Source organism: Halichoerus grypus, chromosome 3 (assembly GCF_964656455.1).
Source record: "Halichoerus grypus chromosome 3, mHalGry1.hap1.1, whole genome shotgun sequence".
In the NCBI taxonomy this organism is placed as follows: Eukaryota; Metazoa; Chordata; class Mammalia; order Carnivora; family Phocidae; genus Halichoerus; species Halichoerus grypus.
The window spans coordinates 77,725,350-77,748,096 of NC_135714.1; the positions used below are offsets into that span (position 1 = coordinate 77,725,350).

Genomic DNA, 22,747 nt, shown 5'->3' on the forward strand with positions numbered 1-22,747 from the left:
CACACTCACACACATGTGCATATGTATATACTTGTGTATCTACATATATATGTATATACTTGTGTATCTATTTGTATATACATATATATATGCACAAATAGATATTCTTGATTAAATTGTATTAATCAATGCTTTCATCTTAGTTGTGGAAAGACAAAGGAGTAATGCATTACAAGTAACCTTGCCCTAAGTGTTAATTGACGGAAAAGAATTCCTTTGTGTTCATTACAGTAAAAACTCTTGCTGTATGTAATTTTAGAAAATTTCTGTTTTCCTCTAATGAAATGACAGCTCACTAAAACTGTACTGAAAGGTGTAATGTTTTCTTGCCTCTACTTTGCAATCATGTTCTGGGCCATATCTGTTCAACAAACACATGCTATTAAAATTTTCTATACAGTATATAATTCAAACAGGACAAATGTTCCCCATGGAGCAGAATTAAATTAAAATTACATGGTTCCACAAATATGGCACAGCCAGGGTCTGTGAAGTATGTGCCAGGTCTATAATATTGATATATGCAAATATTGGGATTGCCAAAAATGAACAAACAACAACATTAAAAACTTCACAAAAACAATAGATTAGAAACAAAAGGAACCCAAATGGGTAGCCTAAAAATTTTCCAGTACTCACTTCTGTTTGTAAGTTAGGGAAAGAATGGAAACAAAAACCAGGTTTCTACACAGTGAGAGGGCCCAAACCACTCAGCCAGCCGAGACTCATCTTCATGCTAGAATGGAGTGAAAGCAACAACTAAAATCTACATTCTGGAACTCTGACCCAAGCATGTATTTGTCATTGCAGCTGAGATTATGTTGGCCATGTTAACTCAGGTGTTTAAAGACTTAAAGTCAATATGAAATAAGGATGAATCAATTGTGAGCACTAACAAATAAAGAATAAGAAAAAGTATTTCAGGATGATTGATATCCTGTTATCTCTCGCCAAGGTATCAGACTGACTTAGTGGAAAAACCTTCATATCCTACATGGATCCTTACCAATTTTCTATTTTTATTTTGGGGCCAGCCTTATACTGAAAAACAAAAGTTGTTAGTTTCTGGTATTGAAATAAGTACCTCTGGGAAGGAAATCAAATAAATAATTGGTTTATATCCCGGAATCACTTATCTTCATTGGCAGGCAAATATATTACAGATATAAGGCTCTATTCTTACAGAGGCAGTACTCCCACTGACTTAATAAAAAAAAATTATGGAATGAAGTTCAAATAGAGCTTCCAAATTTTATGCATCATTTCCTAAAATTTAAACAAAGGCCATGGAATTTATATAATTCCTTTTGAAAACGTTCACTCTGTTAATAAGAACAGAGTTTAAAGTAATTATTTTACATAGAGAAGAATGATTGGTATGTGTGTGTATAATATGTAAAATAGCTCTTCTTATGGAAGATTGTTATCTATTCCTCAGATCACCTATTCATGAACTATCTCAAATAAAAACATCGTCATCATGTTTCACTAAATTTCAGTTACTCAAATTTAGTAGGATGAGTAGCTATAACCCCACAAAACAAACTTTTATTATCTCCTGTGCTTAGAGCCTTGTGTTGTAAAATTCATAACAGACAGAACTTTACAAAACAGAGGCCATACAATACCATTCCAATCTAGTTGAAGAGACAAATATAAATATACATACACACACATACATAGTTACATATGTATATTATGTACATATGTATTTATATACATATATTACTTATATGTGTATATCAAATATATATTTATATATTGTATATCTTATATATATGAATATAACTCCATAAATAACATGACATTATAAGAAATTGCCATTTTTTTACCTCGAAAATGGTCAAATATTGATACTCTCTAATGGTTTAACTTACCACACATACACAATTCACACTTACGAATATAATAAAAATGGAAGTACAAATAAGGGAAATGTAGACATGTTACATATCACTTGAGTTTTATAGAAGGATTCATCCCCAGTATTGCATTTGAGATACTTCTTTAAGCATGAGTAGGATTTTGACAGAAGTAGGATAAACAAAGTATGGGGTAAAGGATCATCAATTCATACACACATACTTACTGAGCACCTGCTAAGAACAAACACCAAGTCAAGGATGGAACTAGAATAGTGAAAAAGACAGACATAATCCTTGATTTCATGGAGCTTACTCTTGAGCTTATAATGTTTAGAAGGAAGAGGAGAGGTAATCTGAGAAAGGAAACATAACTGTCCCTTCTCAAGGATCTAATATTAGTAAAGCCAGGAAGTAAGCAGACTTGTTTTCTAAAGTTCCATATGACCTAAGTAGGACCAGTAAGTCCAAATAACAGAAAGTTGATTATACTCGATTTAATGGAGACATGCCAGTAATGTATTGAGTTTAAATGCCTGCCACAGTCTCACAACTTAAAAGTTTCTATGATTCCAAGACACCAAAATGTGAAGAAAAGAGTGTTCACATTCATTTAATACAACTTAAACAAATCCCATCTAGTTTCCCTTTGAAAATGTATGAGCAGCATCTCCTAAATCATGTCTTGGTAATGACATTAATGTCTCATGATATTTTAATAGAGGTTCTATGAAAAGGAGTTCAGTTGCCAAATATGATGAGGTTAAAAAAAAAGTTTTCCAATGCAGAGCTTTCCTGGGACTTTTGCAGGAAAATATATTTTATACTTTTCTCCAAAAGGGGAATATAATTATTACAGTGTTTCCTAAAGTATCTGACCACAAAGCTTTTGCTTCTTTTTTTGTTTTGTTTTCCCAAATAGCACTTACAAGACACTGGTGGTTCACTGAACATAGTTTAAGAGGAAAAACCAAATTTGCCCAGTGTCTGGGACATGTGGTGGAAGAGAAACTACGAGAAGAAGGCTAGTAACTACCTGGAGAATGGTTTGCTGTGGAAAAAGGCTGAAACCAAGAAGGTGTTGGAGGCTACCTAAATCATCTAAAAGGCATATGATAAAGGTCTATATACACTAGGAGGGTTATAACAAGAATTAAGGACAGAAGGATGTTTGCAGGATAATTCTGAGAAGAACTGGCAGTAGCTGATAATCACTTTGACTGTTGGAGTAAGGGATGAAGCTGACATTTCTGTTTTTGGTGACAGGATGGAGAGAAGAGGTATCTGAAAAGAATAGAAAAGGAGAAAAGAAAAATTCACTCGTGCTACTCTTGCACCAAACAGAAACCTGAATGAGCACAGCATATTTGCAAAAGCTCCTTTTGGAGTAAAGGCAAATTCACTTAAACTTGTGCCCTGTTCTAGCTTCTCTTAATCAGTTTTTTTTCTTTTTTTTCTTTCTTTTTTTTTTTTTTTCTGTTAAGGCTCACCCTTTTGCTAGTTGGCAAAATATTAAAGACCTTTAAGAATAGAAAGAATCATATCCTAAGTACTAGTTCAAGCTATTCCAGAATGAGAAAGGGCTCAGATATAGAAAATCTGACACACGGGCGCCTGAGTGGCTCAGATGGTTAAGCGTCTGCCTTCGGCCCAGGTCCTGATCTCCAGGTCCTGGGACTGAGCTCCATGTTGGCCTACCAGCTCAGCGGGGAGTCTGCTTCTCCCTCTCCCTCTGCTTCGCCCCTGCTTGTGCTCTCTGTCTCTCTCAAATTTATAAATAAAATCTTAAAAAAAAAAAAAGAAAATCTGACACAGAAAGGCAGGCGAAAACGTGAAAGATAAATATTTAGCTGACATTCTGAACCAGATTTTCTTTTCTCGAGAAAAGGGGAAAATGTATTCATAGATCTTTTTTTAGACAAACTGTTATGTGTTCAGTAGTTAGGCAGAATTTAGGGAGACACTACTGGGTGCAGGGTCAAGGGCAAAGGAATCAAAGAGCCCCGGGTTCATACCCTTGCTCTGCCACCTCCTAGCTATGTGATTTGGGGCACGTTAGTTTCTTTACCTTGCTGAGCCTCAGTACTCTGATTTACAAAAGGAGAATCCCAGAAATTATCTCCTAAGATTGTCATGGTAACTAAATGACATAATACACGTAAGGTGTTTGATATAAAGCTTGGAACTTTTTATTGTTGTTGAGTTGGCAAAACAGATAATATTTTGCTAATGTGAAAATAATTAAAAAGGAGAAGGGAAAATCTCGGGGATTATTAAAATTTCAAACCAACTGAGGTTTTCTAACCTCCCTGCTTTTTTGTAGAAGAGAAATATTTGCTTTTCGATGGTAAATCTTAGGTACCATGGAAACAAGGGTTGAAAAGACTTCAAGTAAATAGAAAGCAAGCAGCCAAGCCTGAGTTTTTTTAAAAATGTAACCATACAATTTTGAGCAGATCAAGATTTCTATGGAATTCTGAAAGAACATTGATACTTATTACTATATTACCAAATCAAGAGCTTCTGACTATTGAAATTTTCAAAACCATCTAATATATACTACTTTCCACTTTTTTGTTTCTTATATTACATATTTGCAAGAAATGCAAATGTGGTTTAAATGATGGAAGGCAAACATTAACAGTAATAAATGATCTTTAATCAGTACATTTTATCATCAATGGTATAGCTTTGCTCAGGGAGTACAAATCATTGTTTACTTCATATTTCAGAACTGGAGAGTCTATTTAACACCTTCATAATTTAAAAGGAAGAATTTTGTGAGTTGGAGGAGAAATTTTTTTTCCGGTTTTATTGTTTTGCAGTTTTTCAGTGTGAAGTTATCTTTGGTGAGGGTTTTCGAGAATGTATTTGATTTTTTCAATGTATCTGATTGCTACTGAACATGCTTCCAAATATTATAATTCTAAGTCAGAGTTATCTATAAAACCAAACTCATTTGCAGTGACTTCTCTCTCTCCTGCATCATCTGAGAACCATTTGATTTTTTAAATGCCAAGAAATTTCTCTGATTTGTAACATACTTTAAGACTTGATGTATTCTAACATTTTTTGTGTTAAGAACCACTACACCCCCAATTAGACTATAGTCAGACTGTATTAAATGAAGAGTTTAGAACCAAATTTGCAGGTGAATCCAACTTCAGGGAAAAAAAAAATCCCCAAAACCATGTATTTCAGTTTCAATTCCATTTATAAAAATGCTTCTGACCTCATGGGAAAGCAAAGAGCTCTAATATAAGCTCACAAATTTTCCCCCAATACTTGTTCATATTGGAGATTTATGACAACAGGCAAAGAGATGCAATAAAATGGTTTGGACTTCTTTTTCAGGTTTCATTATTTATTATGAAAATAACACATTCACAGGATTGGGAAAAAAATAAAATTATAAAAGAAATCTCCTTTCACCCCAGAATTTGAGCTGCCAACTGCTTATTATATATTTCTCCAAAACATCCCAATGCATAGAAAAATATATGTGCATCCTTTACATAATGAGGACATATTACATGCAGTGATCTGTACTCTGGTTTTCACTTCAAATTTTATGTGAGAGATTTTTCTACAGCCTCACATATAGAGAAACCTCATTATTTTAAAAAGCATCACAATAGTCCATGCAGGGATGAACAGACTCAATCCACCTCTGCAAAAAGGGTGCAAGGAACAACCTTGCATTTCAGTCTTGGTGCTCATTTGGAATTTTAGTTTAGATCCTAAATTTGTAATTACTGAGTGAAAGGATATATACTTTTAAATATTGGTAGGTATTCTTGGGCGCCTGGGTGGCTCAGATGGTTGGGCGTCTGCCTTCGGCTCAGGTCATGATCTCAGGGTCCTGGGATCGAGTCCCGCATCGGGTTCCCTGCTCGGTGCAGAGCCTGCTTCTCCCTCTCCCTCTACCACTCCCTCTGCTTGTGCTCTTCTGTCTATCTCTCTGCCAAATAAATAAATAAAATCTTTAAAGAAAAAAAAAAAAATAAATAAATATTGGTAGGTATTCTCAAATTGGCCTTCAAAAAGATTGTACCAGTTTGCAATCTCATCAACAAAGGATGAGATATTCCCTATCCCATTCCTTTACCAACACTCTGTTTGGATCCTGACAGTATCTTAAAGGCTTATTTATCAATTTGCATTTCTTTTCCTGCATCTTCATGTTCAACCTCTGCTCAAGTTTCCGTTGAGTTGCTGATCTTTTTCTTAAATATATTTTAAAAACTAGGAATATATTAATTAAACTAGCCCTTGGATTAATGTATGTCCACAGATATATTCCTGTGTGTGTGTATTTGTCCCTTGGCTTTTGGGGTTTTTGGCTTTGGATATTCAAATTTAAGAATGCTTTCTTATAAGACTTCTTAATTTTGTCTTTATTAAAAAGGCTTTCCCTACCACTGAAACCAGCCAACCAACCAACCAACCAATTGCCAAAATTTTCTAGTGATGTTAGTGATGATTATGATGGTGGTGGTGGTGGTGATGATGATGACATTAAGCCCTAACATCAAGAATTTATTTTATTCTAATAAATGAGATAAAATCCAAGATTTATTTATTTATTCATTCATTTAATTTCCAACTGCCTATCTTGTGGACTGAAAACCCATCTTAACACATTGTAAAATGCCTTAACTGAGTATTTCCTGGTCCCTATTTTAATCCATTAATCTGTATGTCTTATTCTCTGCTCAGATCAAACTCTTCACTTCTTTAGTTTTGCAATATATTTACAAAGAGCTGGGGTTCCCTCATTATACCACTATGTCAGAATTCTTCCAGCTATTTTCACAAATTACTTTTCATAAAATGTTGGTGACTTATTGATTCATTTATAAACAGCAAACACTTAAAAATATTGTCTTTCTACATTTTCATATTGTACAAAGACTGCAATCTCTGAAACCATCCAGAAGAGACTTTTCTTAAGTTGCAAGATTGTAAAAATAAATATACTGTCTTTCTATCCAAGAACAAGGTAAGTTTTTCCACTTGTTTAAATCATTGTATTTTTCATACTCTGAGTAGCATTTAAAGTTTTTCTTTCTAAAATTCTGCAAATTTCTTGTTAACTTTATATGTACATATTTTCTTTTATATAGTTATTGCAAATGATATCTTTTATTCCATTATAATTTGAATGGCCATCTGTAAAAGAAAAGTCGATGGGTTATATGAATCTTTTTTTCAGCCACCTTTCTGTATTCTCTTGATGTTTTGTCATTTTTTTAATTTAAAAATGCACTTTTTCCCTCCCCCCTCTCATGTGCTTTCTCTCTCATTCTCTCTCTGTCAAATAAATTAAAAAAAAAAAAAAATTAAAAAAAAAAGGGCGCCTGGGTGGCTCAGTTGGTTAAGCGACTGCCTTCGGCTCAGGTCATGATCCTGGAGTCCCTGGATCGAGTCCCGCATCGGGCTCCCTGCTCGGCGGGGAGTCTGCTTCTCCCTCTGACCCTCCCCCCTCTCATGTGCTTTCTCTCTCATTCTCTCTCTGTCAAATAAATTAAAAAAAAAAAAAAAAAAATTAAAAATGCACTTTTTCCAGATATACAAAATCATACTATTTGTCAAAAATGATCATTTTCTGCCTTTTAAAACAATTTTTATATTTTTCAGTTATTTGTCTTGCCTAATTGCACAGGCTAGTACATAAGAACATTCCAGATAGTATTGATATCTGAGGGCATCTTTGTTTTTTTCTAACTTGAAAGGTAATACATTTGTCTGGATACTGGCTTTCTTGTAAAGTTTTGGATGAACATGAAAGACAGCCCAAAGTTACATTGCATTCCACTCCACCCATGAATCTGAGGAGCACTGTGCAAGTGTCGGCGGCTGCCAATTCTGCCCTTAGTCCTCATCTGTCCCATCCTGAAGTTGAAGAGAAACATGCCACATAGTTCCATTTATAAATGCTTCGCAAGGTATTCTTAATAACTGGTGTAGGCAATATTAATTAATTTTATGTGGAAATAATAAAAAATATAATGTTTTAAGAAGAGAAATGTCTTACTAATAGATATATATGTTCACACATGTATACGTGTATGTTACCAACATAGCATGAAGCTGGCAGAGGTGCCCAATATCAGAGCAGTTTAGGTTTTATTCCTAATATTCCTGTATAGGCATTTTCATTAACTCAGTAAAGAGAAGCCTAAATATATTTGTGACTTTCATCTTAGCTTTTGTGATGTCTTTCTTTTGCTTCTTACCGTTAAAACTTGTGTGTTTGAAATCTTTACAAGTAAATGAGCTGAAACAAATAAAACTAATTCACTTGAGATTTTGTACACATCTGGTGGAGTTATTTTCTGAGTAATTAGAACGAGAGGTGGGACAATTCCCTGAAGTAAAGCTACCGTACAGTTGGATACCCAGTTATTTCTACAGCCATCAGATTGCAGGCAGTGAGCATATTGATTCACAAATTGACAAACAATTATGTAGAGCTGCCACCTGATTGTCTAAGACCCATTTGTGTTATATCAGTATATGCTTCACATGCTTTTCTAAACGATGCCTTTTCTCTCTGCTCTCACAGTCTGTTCCATTTCTTTATGTCCCATCACCTCAATATGCCCTTCACATTGTTAGAGATAAGGAACATAGATCTCCCTCAAGAGCTGCTCTCTGCTCAACCTTGGTTAATCTGACATTTGGATACAAAGATGAATTAATTACAATTTGGATTTTGAAAACATGTACCTATTTTAGTAGGGAGAGATATTTATGAAAGAAAATAAAGATATTTAAATGTTTCCTATTTAGCTTGGAAATGTTGTTCAGTGAAATCTTAATATTTAAGATATATGTCTTAATATTATAAAATCATAGATCTGGAATGGATCTGAAAGTTCCAATTGTTATTCTCACTGTTAGAGAGCAAAAGCACTTAAACCACTGTAGAAAGATACACATCTTTCCAGTTTATAATAACTGTAGGAGATTACACAACTATCTTAAGTCACCCATCATGGAGTAAAAAGATGCTATCAAGAAAGTTTCCTTTTTAGCCAATCTAAATCCCACAGGTTATTAAAATCTACTTTATCCTCTCTCTGCCTTTAGTATTTTACTGTCAGAGATAATATTTACTGAGCAATAAAGTCAGGCGTTTTCACCATGCCAGGAACAAAGATAATCTGATCAAGACCCACCCAGATGGTGGCTACACTCACCCATTCGCCTCTTCCTGGATCCCACACTATCACTACTCTCAATCACTCTCAATTTAACTTTAGGTAAGAGATAATTAGGATTTATTTTTAAATGTAAGCAAAGGACACAGGATACTTTGAATCTGCAACGTTTAAAATTGTTTAAAAATATAAGGGGAAATTATGCATGTGAATTGACATTTGATAGTCGTAAATAAAAATTACAAACTTATCCTTAGTTGAACATGTTCCCCAACCCCGGGATATTTAGACCAGACACCAGAATTGACACACAAATGAAATTCATCTTTGACTTGGGCACTTGCCATTCATCCCATCTATTCTTTTCCTCATTTATCTTTTTCAGCATGAACTATGTCCATCAGGAATCAAATCAAGACTTATTCATCCCATTTTACTTTGCAGTGCATGGATTGAGACCAATAAATTCTACCCAAACTGAACCAAAACTTTTGCCAAAGGATAATCACGCACAATCGAAAGAACAGTATGACATCATGCCAAAGTAGTGAGTTAGTGAATCCTCAACAGTAGTCCAAATACAGGGAAAACTCACCAGAGGTTTCGTCTACTCTCTCATCTACTATGTGGTCCTTCTGATGAACCCATTCACTATTGCACTTGAAGTAGATCTGGGTGGCGGGGCTGGCTTTACAATACAGGTTCACAGGTTTATTCTTCACAATATAAGCTTCTTCAGGCTCAATAAGAAAATGTGGTAGAGGTTCAGGTGGATCGGATGGAAAGGTTTCTGGGAGTTCATGAAAAAAGTCGTCATCTGGTAAAACAAGAAGAAAGTGGAAAACATTCAAGTCATTGTAGCCATTTGCCATTTACTTGCTATTAATTTAAAAATAATGACTCATAAATGATCTAATTAAGGATGTGTGCACCTGCTATACACCAGGCAATATATTACATCTCTTGACTGGCTGCTCAATTAATATTTTGATTATTCTCATTTTTACGCATGGCAAAACTCAACATCAGGGAAGGTAAATATCTTGCCCTGAACATGCATGTAGTAAATAGCACAACTGGAATCAGAATCCAGGTTTATCTCACTCAAAAACTGTGATCTTCCCAATATAGTACTACACCTCCCACTACAAAGAGTTCCCCTTGAAAGCTAACAAAAGCAAAAACAGTTTCCTTACAAAAACATATTGAAAAATATAAGGCTCATAGCTAAACCTTAAGTCTTTGCAAGAAGCCAAGAAGGAACAATAGGAACATGAAATTAATGATCTTTAAGTTCAGATTCAAACCTATCTTTATTTTCAAAAGATGCCACTGCATGACATATTCATTCATTTATTCATTCATTCAACCAAAAGTATTTATTGAGCTCAGGATTATTCTCAGCACTGGAAATACAGATAATAATATCAAGTCAGTCAACAGTAGATTGATAGTAGAGCCTAGAGCCTAGCAATGCTGTCTGGTCTTAGAGAAACTATACCTCAAATATCAGATGTATGATATGACTAGTCAAACCTATTCTCATTAGAATATTACTGAGTATTATCACGAACAACAATAGTCAATAGTCTCATTTCTTATAGCACTGAAAATTATATAAATATATTGCTCCCACCCTGCTGTTTCAACACCACCGAATAAACAAAACTCGTTCAAAACCACTTGAGATATTTGTACACTTGGAGGTATGTTTTTCATAACTTGGGTTCTGTATGGTCCAAATAAAAATAGATAATAAAAAAAAATGCCCTAAAAACCCTATCATCATATTTCACAAAAGTCAAGGTAAAAAGTCCTTCCAATACACTGAAACTAAGTTAGACCTGATAATTTTCTTCCTGTGACAGATAGTGGAGAGCAAAACTATTGTTCATTCTGTAAGTTGATAAAGCACCCCAGGCTAATATGTAAGGTTAAAGGTGTGAGGTCCAAATTAAAAGTTTTTAAAAGTTCTTTAAAAGTATACACATTCAGTAGCAAATACATGATGTAGTATGGGTAAAGACTGGTTGCTCATATGTTACCTTAAAATTCATTTTATTCCTCATTCAGTTGTTGCCCCGTTTGGGGAGATGGCCATTTGTAAAATGGCCATTTGTCCGCTAAGAAACCTGGCCTGGCACTTTTTCCATCTAGCTCATGGGATAGCTTTAAACAGTGACCATGTTTGATCTTTGCCAATAGGTTCTGCGGTAAAAATTGGCTTCACTTGCATCACAGACACAACTAGCTTTCAAAGCTCCTCACAATTATAAATTTCTGACACTGGGATGTAAATGATGCTTCCTGTAGCTAGCTTCCTTTCTCACTTTACTTCCTTAATTTGCTATCTTCTGGCAGGGCATCGTTTCTGGTTTTTCCATTGTTGAACATCAAGGATCCAAGCTGTCAGCTAACTAAAGAAAAACCTTGGTTCCATCAATTTCAACTTCTTTGGTCAATATGCAAGATCACTCAAAACTGCTTAAATAAACATAGTTCAGAAAGGCAAAGGAATGGGGAACTGAGGTATTGACAGATCCATCAACATAAAGCTGAGGTCTTGAAGGCCTTATTCACTGCCCCCCCCATGCACTTATTGTTATATGTGATGACAGACAGTTCTGATAATCAATAGAGTGCCACAAAATATCAAACTGAAATTCCGTAAAATGTTAGCTGCTGTTTTTAATTATTATTACTCAAGAAGGCAGAGTGTCAATTCATTTTTTTTTTTTACTATTGGTGTATATTTATACATACCAAAATGTGTATGTATTTTAATGTATTTATTCAGGTTTCCAAAATATAAAAACTTTCCTTTCGGTCATCGTTTTAGAAAGTGAGACTTGTTCCTTTAGCAGGAATGATGATTGCAAAATATCAGGTGACTCTTTACTACCTTACCTTATTCAATCATGTAGCAAAGTACTTATGTATTCATATCCTACAGAAAGATAGGCATTAAAAATTGATTACCCTTCCTTGTCAAAAGCATGTATTTCTTCCTTCTGATTATTTTATTGTAAACTACTGGGAAGACTAATGGAAGTTGGGAAAGTCACACATATGTTTTCAACTCAAAAGGGGCTCTGTTAAGTGCTGGAAAAAATAGTAATGATTTAATGATGTCTTTAAAAAAGTGTATGGACAAACTAATTTTGTATTTCCTTAATTTTGAGTTTTAAGACAAGAGGGTCACTACCAGTAAAGAGAAATAATTCTGTCTTGCTTTGAAGCTTCATCAAGTGCTGATTTTTCAAGGTGTTCGTTAAATAACACTTAATATGCAACTTATTAAGGAATGATTTCCATCACTTGAAATATTTTCATTATGTGGTAAATACAATGTTTCTTTTACATATCATTTTAGTTTCTGCATAAACCCCATCTCTTCAGTTGGATCTATGGAGATGCCTTAACCAACGACATCATATTAGTTTATTACTATTTCTTATAACACACATACAGTGTTTAAATCTATGCCTAGATAAATTCACATCAGGCAATGTGGCGCATTACTTCTAGTGCTCAATTCAGGGGATGGGAATGGTACATCTAAAGATAATTTTCAAGACCTTGACTCAGTATGTATAAGGGAGTAGATTTGACAAAATAGGAATGGACTGATTATCGTTGGGCTCACATGCTGCTGGGAACTTCTTCCCTTCTTCATTTGCAACAGGTGGCCTGGATACCATGCCCCCCCCCCCATGTAAACTGGGCCAGACAACAACTCCCCCATCATCAGGCCAAGTATGCTAAGACAATAGTTTCTTTGCTCTAGACAGAAATGGTAAGTCTCAGCATTAATTTCAGAAATTGTCTTTTAATGAAATTTCATCTTAAATTTTTTTCTAGAGTACATTTTGAAAATCAAACAAGCAAGCCAATTCTCTTCAGCCAAAATTATAAAGGAAAACTTCTTAGTATTTAAACATCTAGCATGGTTACATCTATATGTATTTAACAAGGAAAAAATGACTATCTCCAAATACCATGTGTATTTAACAAGGAAAAATTAATCATCTCCAAATATCATGCATATTTAATAAGGAAAAAATGACCATCTTCAAATACCATGTGTATTTAACAAGGGAAAAGTGGTCAACTCCAAATACCATGTCTTTAACAAGGGGAAAAAACTGATCATCTGCAAATGAGCATCTACAAATACCTTTTCGTGAACACTTAGCTCCTCTGCACTATGTATGCATCTGCCTTGCACACATATGGTGCAATCTACTTTTCAGTTTTGTCAACCAGTTTTATGCAACTATTACCAATTTTCAAAAGCCAGAAACATATAACGAATGCTCAACGCTAGAATGAAAGTTCTTTTGGAGGCAGGTATTATTGTCATTTTTATTTCTATTTTCCATTAAGTCTAGCACTGTGCCAGGCACATTATAGGAGGTCAATAAAAATCTTATAAAAGCACGAATATTCAACAAATGGCAACTGTGATCATTTGGAAAAGGTTCACGAGGTATTTTAGAGTTCATAGTGCCTGAAATGAATTTACAAATACCAGAGGTTGTAACAACAGCAAGATCTACAAACTGGACTGGCTACAAACTTTGTGTGGCCTGATGCAGTGTGAAGATTTGGGGATCCTCGTTGTATGAAGAATTCGGGAATGGTGACAGATGAGCACTAAACCAAGAGTCCTATGTGATAGTGCAGGTCACATACCCATGAAGTCGGTCCTATCTACAAATGTCAGTTAACTGAGCATTCTATCTACTTCACGGAAAAATCTGAGAATTAAAATTATATCTTTATTAATGGATTTTTGTTTTAGAACTTGTTTGTTATTTCCCAGCTTCTTATGATGATTAGATGTTTTCTAGAAGAATCATGGCTTTCCAGAGAGAGAAACCCAGCTTCCAAATAAGTCTCTAAGCAAGTGTGTTTGCAATGGTGTGCAAGGGAAAGTGTGCAATTTTATTTGTTCATGGCTTTCCCTTTGGATGTATTCTAGTGCCCATTCATGTGTCTGATTGAAAACAAGTAATATCCCTGCCACACTGAGGCTAAATCTTTCAGGCCACTAGAAGACTCTTTAATACATGGATATAATATGGTTTGAGATTTTAAAGTTCAATACATGGAGATAACAAGGTTTGAGATTCTACCTTGAGTTGGTAGACTATTTACTGAGATCAGTTGCTAGCATGCAATTCATTTTACTATCTAAATAAACCAGCTTTCTGATACTATTAAGGTCATGCTACAAAACTTGAAGCTGTAAAAGAACAATTTGTTTTTTCAGCAGGGAGATCAGTGAATGCATCCTATTATTATTTTATTTCTTAATATAAATATCCAAAGAGTCCCGAAGTCTTCAGGGAGATAATGGGAACTCAATTTGTGAACAGCAACTTCAGATAATGAACTTATTTCTGCCAACATGCCACAGTTATCCCAAATTATTATATGTTGTATAAAGGCACATCCCAGATGCTGATACGGACGGCATTATGCTAATTGGGCCATATGACTTGATTAATAAAATCGCTAAACAAGTTTTCTGCATGTAGTTTGTTCAAATTAACGAAGTAAAATTTCCGAAGTTGGCTTTATTCTGTACATTGAATTCACAATTAGCTTAAAACTATAATTGCCTTTTCAGTTTAGATATAATATTATTATTCATTTTACCCTCCTGTGACATTTGACTTAATTTTCCACTTTCTACCATTATTCAATATTGGTATTACCATTTTCATCTTGATATCAGGTAAATCTCAATATTTCTTTTTTGTTATCTCATATAGCCTTTGTTTTTTCATTTATATACAAGAAGAGAAAGCTTTGTGCCATGTATTATTTTTATAGACTTTCATTCCACCTAAATCTTGACAGGAAAATATTATGCTATGAACATCAATCTAGGAAGCTTAGGTTGCTGGTTTTATTGCTATGTATCAAGCCTTAATTTTCATCAACTTAATACATAAGTTTCTATATTTCTGAATCATAAGACTTAAACTATTATTGCTTATATCATAAAATATAGGACTATTATCTCTTTGTCTGAGACCTGAAGCGTATTCTTCTGAAATGGAATTTACTTCCAAATGATTCAAGAGCAATTTAAAATGAATGACTGCAAAGCTAATTTTATCTGCATTTGGCTGCCCATCCATCAGAGAGATAATTCATGATATATTACAACAAAAGGCAGCTGAAATTAACTATTTGAATGAGACTCTAGCTTATTTTTAATATTTTGATTAAAATATCCTTAGGAAGACAAAGACTATGGTCTATATTTCAAGCAACATATTAATGGATTCATCATTTAAATTTAAGTAGCTGAATATGTAATGCCTTAAATGTATTACACAATTTGGAGGTACTACATGATTCCAACTCCAAAAGAAAAAAACTTTTTTTTCTTCTTTTCAAGAAATACTTTCGAAATCATGCTTAGATATGATTAATGGTGACACAGAATCAACATGCTATTGGAGATGCACTTACTTGTGAAAGAGAGGCACCTTCTTCTGCCCCAGTTTAAGTCTTTATGATCTCTGAATTTTATTAATATAAAGTCCTCCTAAATGTTTTCCTGCCTACAGTCTTTACCTCTGCCATGTAGTCTATATGGTGCTCTTAGAAAAATGTTTTCAAAAATACGTTTACTCCCTTTCTCAATTAATTTAATAAACACAATGTAAACCAAGAGGGTAAGTTTATTTTTGCTCATCAGATTAGCTAAAATATATTGTATGATTGATGAGGAGCTGAGGAAATGTGACTTTGCATATACTGGCTGTAGTGTAAATTGGCATCACGGTAGAGAAAAATTGACAATAAAAATAAAAATTAAATCTCTGCACACCTCTGAATAGGTTATCCCACTTCTTGGAATACATCTTACAGACATAATGGAATTTCTAGGTGTGTGTGTGTGTATGTATGTATGTATATATGTGTGTGTGTGTGTATGTATATGAGGTTTATATACCTCATGTGTATATGTGTACATATGTATACATATATATGTGTATATGTATGTGTATATACAATATACGTGTATGTGTATATATAATGTACACACATATATAATATACATATGTATATATGTATGTATATATATACACATACACATACACACAAAGATGTTCACTGTAGCACTGTTTATTAAAAAATACATGAGGGGTGCCTGGGTGGCTCAGTCGGTTAAGCATCTGCCTTCGGCTCAGGTCATGACCTCAGGGTCCTGGGATCAAGTCCTGTATTGGGCTCCCTGCTCATCTAGGAGCCTGCTTCTCCCTCTCCCTCTGGCCACTCCCCCTGCTTGTACTCTCTCTCTCTGTCAAGTAAATAAATAATCTTAAAAAAAAGAAAAAATACATGCAATATTTCAACAAAAGGCAGCTGGAATTAACTATCTGAATGAGAACAACTAATAATCAACTGAGGAATGGTTAGGTAATTATTTATGATATGTCCTTCCAAGAGAATACTGTTTTGCCAGTAAAAACAAGGAGTAGATTTGTATGTATTAAATCAGAAGGGCATCCATTAGTCAACTAAACAAATAAAGCAAGTTTTTGACCAATCTGCATAAATGATGCCACTTTTTGGAAAGAAAGAAAGAAAGAAAGAAAAAGGGAGAGAGCGAGGGAGGGAGGGAAGGAAGGAAGGAAAGAGGGGAGAAAGAAAGAAAGAAAGAAAGAAAGAAAGAAAGAAAGAAAGAAAGAAAGAAAGAAAGAAAGAAAGAAAAAGAAAAGAGAAAAGAAAAGAGAGGGAGAGGGAGGGAGGGAGAAGTGAGGGAGAGATGGAGGGAAGGAGGGAGAAAGAGCGAGCATGCAACACCTAGATGAGTGTTTGAATTACCAGGGACTGCAGCCCTACGAGGGTCAAATCAAACCGGCCATTACACTACCCACAATATCATCACCCTGTTTCATAACTCTTATTCATTCTTCAGATATCAGACATCCCTTCTTCTGAAGGGCCCCTCACCTCCAAATCCTGGACCTCAGCCCCTGATATCATCTCCCACTGCTCTCTACTCTTCTTGTTCATTATTTCTTCCCCACTAGAAGGCAAGTTCAGAGCTTTAGGAATGGTGCTTATCTTAATTCATTTCTGCATAATCGATACCTAGTCCAGTGCCTGGGAAGGACTTCAGGGTTTCCTTTTCTTGTTTTCCTTTCCATTTGGATTATTGTTCCTAAAGAAGTTCCTATATGAGAAGATAGAAGTATGTAGGAATCACTCCATCAACAGAAATAATGAGAAGAAATCCTTACACAAAATATAACAGAAATATATATGGCAGTCCTTCAGTATTTATAAGTACAGATCCCGTCCCATTATAAAATTATATCTATCTCCTATGCAAGTATTATTGTCCTATATCATGAGGTGTACAGCCTTGGACTAAATATATTCCCTCACTAAATAATCAAAGTTGAATCTGAAACATTTTGTGTGTGGAAAATAGTATGATACATCTAATGACTGTGCCCCCTCAACCTCCTGGCCTCATTTGACGCTTGACTTCATTACACCACTCCCTCCTTTTTGAAACTTTCTCCTCTCTTGGGAACTGTGCATTAGCACTAGACTGCTTCCCATCCTACTTCTTTGACCTTTCTCTTTGTTCTCTGCTGTTTGAGTACAGTCAGATTCTTACCAAGGTTCTCTCTTTTAGTCTCTCCCTTGGGCATCTCATCCACAACACTGGCTTCAATTATCAGATCATGTCACACACACCATCTTCTGCTCCACCCCCTTGCTTCTTCAAATCCTTTGATGCCTTTGCATTGACCAACAATGGAATCGGATTCTTTACCAAGGCCAGTGAGGACCCACTTGATCTGATTGCTGCTGGCCTCTATGTTTCATTTCCTACCCTCATGTCCTCATGTCCTTTTCACCATTCTCAAGACAGACAGACTGGTATTTGTATCTTTGAACACACCCAAATCAGGCCCACGCTAGGGCATTTGTACAAGCTCTTCATTCCTCTAGAAAAGATCTCTCTCCTTCTTGCCATTTAGGTTTCAGCTCAAGATGTCTCCTGCACAAAGAGATTCTCGATCACCCAATCTCAATCTCTTGATGTGTTTCTTCAAGAACACATCATTCTATTGGAGTTCTTCGTATCACCTATCACTCTCAAATCAGCTTGTTTACTAAGTTAGTTGCTTCTTTTCTTTTCCCCTTCCACAAAACTCAAAGCATTATGAGATTAGACTACTTTATTTTGTTCAACACTATCCTCAGCATCAACATCTGATGAACATCTTCCCTCTAAAACTAGCTTCTCTTTGACTCAACTCCTTATTTCTGACTGTAATATCATTCTCACAGTCAGAAGCCTGGAGTCCTGTCTCCCATTCAGGTCCAATTCATCTACGTGTACAATGAAGATCAGCTCCATATTATCTCTCTCACACTTAATCCTTATTCTCCTTTCTGTTGCCACTGCTCAAACTGAAGTCCATGCCACTTGCAAATGGATTATTACAAGAGTTACGCTACTGGCTAGTTTGCTGCAGACTTGCTCCTGATTTTCCTCTCTCAATCCCAGCTATGCCACCTCTAAGTGGAAAGTGGAATTATAACAGCTTCTGCTGGAAACTTTGTGTTCAACAGAACATGGCCAAAAATTCACTCAATTTTCAGCTTATTTACTGCCGTTCCACCAAAGCCAAAATTGGTGATACCAAATTCTACACTAAGGTAGCTTTTTCAATGTTTTCCCATGTGCGTGTCAGCTGTGCATGTGATGCCTTATTTCCTATTGACTCTTCACTGCCTATCTCAATGCCACTGAGAAATCTAGTCCTAATCCTCCCAGAGATAACTGTTCCTTACTGTTCAACTGTAAAAATCCTTTAACGTGATTTGAGAGTCCCAGTCATTTCTGTATTCCTTACTGTAGTCCAGCTCCACCAGATATCTAGTAGGTTCTAAAAGTTTTATTCAACTGAAGTGAACACATCTAAAATTGATTAATTGCTCCAAGAACTATGAAAAGTATTAATTATTTCTCCATTGTAATGTATTATGATAATTCAAATTATCTGGATGTAATCTGTCTATATCCATATGCTTATAAAAAATCTGTGTAGGGGTGCCTGGGTGGCTCAGTTGTTAAGTGTCTGCCTTCGGCTCAGGTCATGATCCCAGGGTCCTGGGATTGAGCCCTGTATCGGGCTCCCTGCTCCGTGGGAAGCCTGCTTCTCCCTCTCCCACTCCCCCTGCTTGTGTTCCCTCTCCCGCTGTGTCTCTCTCTGTCAAATAAATAAATAAAATCTTTTAAAAAATAAAAAATAAAAAAAATCTGTGTATGTTTTTTAACTTTGATGGAAATTTTCAAGTATATGAAAAATGACAGAACAAAGAATGTAAACACCCATAACCCAGCTTCTGGGAATTTCAACATTCACTTGTAAGGGAAACTGAACATATCAGAGTGCTAGGGTGAGATAGCAAAGGAGACAAATGTCACCAAATTAAGAATAAGAATTAAATTCAAAATATTGGAAACAATGAAAATAAAATCTATGGCAATATGCTTCAGCCATAAAATTAGGACCTAAAAATAATAACGATCAATGATAAGAACACACAATTTATATTTTTAAAACGTGACCATTAAAAAATTATAATCTCAGATTTCACACACAAATTAGAAACTCTTTTTAGTGACTGTGGAATGAAGACATTATCCCTTAAATTTAGTGAAATAATTAATAATACACCTAAAATATACAGTACCAGATCCATAATGAAGTTCATGAATATAGGAAACTTCAAAGTTATAAACTAAGATTCCCACAAGCCACACAACTAAGAATTGTCTTTGACTTTTTCCTCTTTCTCACTTCCAGCATAAAAACAATCAACAGTCCTACTAATTTTATGGCCCACGTGTTTCTTGAATCTGCCTCTTTTTCTCTGTTTCTGATTCCACTGCCATTATCATTTCTCACCAGACATTTTCAAAGCCTCATAGGTGGTATTCTTTGCCTCCTGACTAAAGGCAAATTCTAAGTCACTTCTCTGTTTAAAATCCTAAACTTCATTTCTTAGAAGATAAATGCAAGCTCATCAACCTGGCGCACAAGTTCCTCCATGATCTAATGTGTGTGTACAATTGCACTTTCATTTCTCACCACTCCATTCCCTGTCCTTCCAACAACACAGACCATCTACTGTCCACTGGACACAACCTGCAGTTTCTATACTTTCCGCTTTAGTGACCCTCCTCTCCTATTTCACCTGCTCCTTCTCATCCTTGAAGCTCCAGCTTAGTCCATCATTTCCTCCAGGAAGTTTTCTCTGCTTTTCCTACCTCTGCCAGCCTAGAACCTACCTCCCCCCAGCCCTACCGTCAACTTTGTCAGGGGCTTAAAAATATTTCTAGCACTGCATTTTATAATAACTTTGTAGGGAACTAACTGGCTCTTATTCATCTTTGTATACTTCGTGCTTATTATAGTCTTTGGAACTGAATATATACTTTTTTTTTTTTTTTTTTAATTTTTTTTATTGTTATGTTAATCCCCATACATTACATCATTAGTTTTAGATATAGTGTTCCATGATTCATTGTTTGTGCATAACACCCAGTGCTCCATGAATATATACTTTTTGAATAAATGGATGCAGGGCTTTCTGTATCCAGAGGAGAACACAGACTTCAGGTTCTTGTAACTATGAATTGGGTAATTGCTATGAAAATTGACTTTGGGACCCCACGGACTTGGATTTACATCTCAGCACCACTTTTTACTATGTGTGTGACTTCTGGCATTTCACCTAATCTCAGTTTCCATGACTATAAAATGGGTAGGCAGGGGTGCCTGGGTGGCTCAGGCAATTAAGCATCTGCCTTCAGCTCAGGTCATGATCCCAGAGTCCTGGGATCAAGTCCCACATCAGGCTCCCTGCTGAGCAGGGAGCCTGCTTCTCCCTCTCCCTCTGATCCTTCCCCTGCTTGTGGTCTCTTTCACTCTCAAATAAATAAGTAAAATCTTTAAAAAATAAAATAAAATGGGCAGACAAAGCAATGTAGTGATAGTGTGTGGGGTACATGAAATAAGGCAATAGGAATGATTCAGCATAGAGCTGACTACAGATAAGATCTTCACATAATTATTTTATTGTCTTCTTGTTGTATTGCTGTTGTGTATACTAACCCTCTCTCATTTTCCTAAACACCCTTGAGCACTAGGAATTCTTTAATCTGTCTTCCTGAAGTATCCTTTCTGACCAGTGCCTAGTAAACTCCTATTCTTCTTTCCAGGTTCATCTTAAATTTTATCCCCTCCAGGAAGTCATTCTAGACTCTTTGAGCATGGGTTTATTGTCTTCTCTCTGCATCAACACTACACATTATGTGTTGCTATGTCATTGCATTTAACACACAGTGATAGGTCACATTGACCTTTTCTGTGCCCCACTACACAGAGAGCTTATTTCAATACAATTATGTGTAATCCATTCATGAATCTGTAACACCCAGCCATATCTCGTACATAGCAGGACCAAAGGACGATATTTGTTGAGTAAACTGATGAAAAGATACATAAATTCCTAAAACTGTAAGTTTCTAGATTTTTTCAAATGTAGAGACGTGAATACTCTTTATTTTCCTACTTTGTAAAAAAATTAAACTTTAGATTTTGTATTAGTGTCCTCTCAAGAGTCCTCATTCTTTTTTTTTTTTTTAAAGATTTTATTTATTTATTTGACAGATAGAGAGAGACAGTGAGAGAGGGAACACAACCAGGTGGAGTGGGAGAGGAAGAAGCAGGCTTCCCACGGAGCAGGGAGCCCGATGCGGGGCTCGATCCCAGGACCCCGGGATCATGACCTGAGCCGAAGGCAGACGCTTAATGACTGAGCCACCCAGGTGCCCCTCAAGAGTCATTCTTTCTTGGGGGTATAGAAAATAGTTTTGTCCTCCTACAGTTTTCCTCTTTTAAAATTTTGGACATAATTTATAAATAACATGTCAGAATTTGCTTTCTCATTAGTAATCTCCCTATACACAAACACCATTTACCCTATCACTTCTCAAAATAGGTTTACTGTCAGGGACTGATTTGGAGGAGCCAGCAGGAGGTGGTGAGAAGAACACTACTGTAAGCTGGGAACCCGGTGCTGGTCCTCGTCATGCTCCCAATGATCTATTGCTTTTTGTAAGTGTGGTTAGGTAGGTAGGTTGATAAGTAGGTCTGTATGGTACGAACAAAAATCCAAGGTGTGAGTACACCATACACATAAAGAGCAGAGCTTCTAGAATGTGAGAGCACTCTAGAAGTCCTCTAGTCAAGAAGTCCATACTTCCATCATGACTGTGCTCAGGACTGTGGGAGGGAGGCCAGGGGTCCAAAGGTGGGGGAAAAATGCTCAGAGAATTGTTTTATTTCTTTGTGCCCTATCTCCCTGGCTGGGTACCTGTATGAGAACTGTGGGGTGGGGAAAACATGGGTGAGTATTGCTTGTGGCTGCAGAAAAGTTATTTGTTGTATAGTTAAATATCTACATAGAATTTTGATTCAACTGTCTCATCTTCTCGAAGAGGAAACCGAGGCCCAGAGAGTCGGAGTGACTTGTATGAGGTTGTGTAGCTATTAAGTGGCAGGAGTAGATGTCCCAGGCCAATCTCAAGGTTTCATGGCTCTGGTATATACTTTCTGATTATGTAAGCTCTGTAGCAGCATTTCAATACCCCTGTGA

The 22,747-nt window shown here is 35.8% G+C and overlaps 1 protein-coding gene across 2 annotated transcripts in view; it reads right to left on the reverse strand.

Annotated features, from left to right (window-relative positions):
* UNC5C (unc-5 netrin receptor C) overlaps positions 1-22,747 on the reverse strand; it is a 351,172-nt gene that overhangs the window by 140,084 nt on the left and 188,341 nt on the right. For both annotated transcript variants that reach the window (XM_078068990.1, XM_078068989.1), the window contains exon 2: positions 9,624-9,845. In XM_078068990.1, coding sequence (XP_077925116.1) covers positions 9,624-9,845 — 222 coding nt within the window. The remainder of the gene's footprint in view (positions 1-9,623; positions 9,846-22,747) is intronic.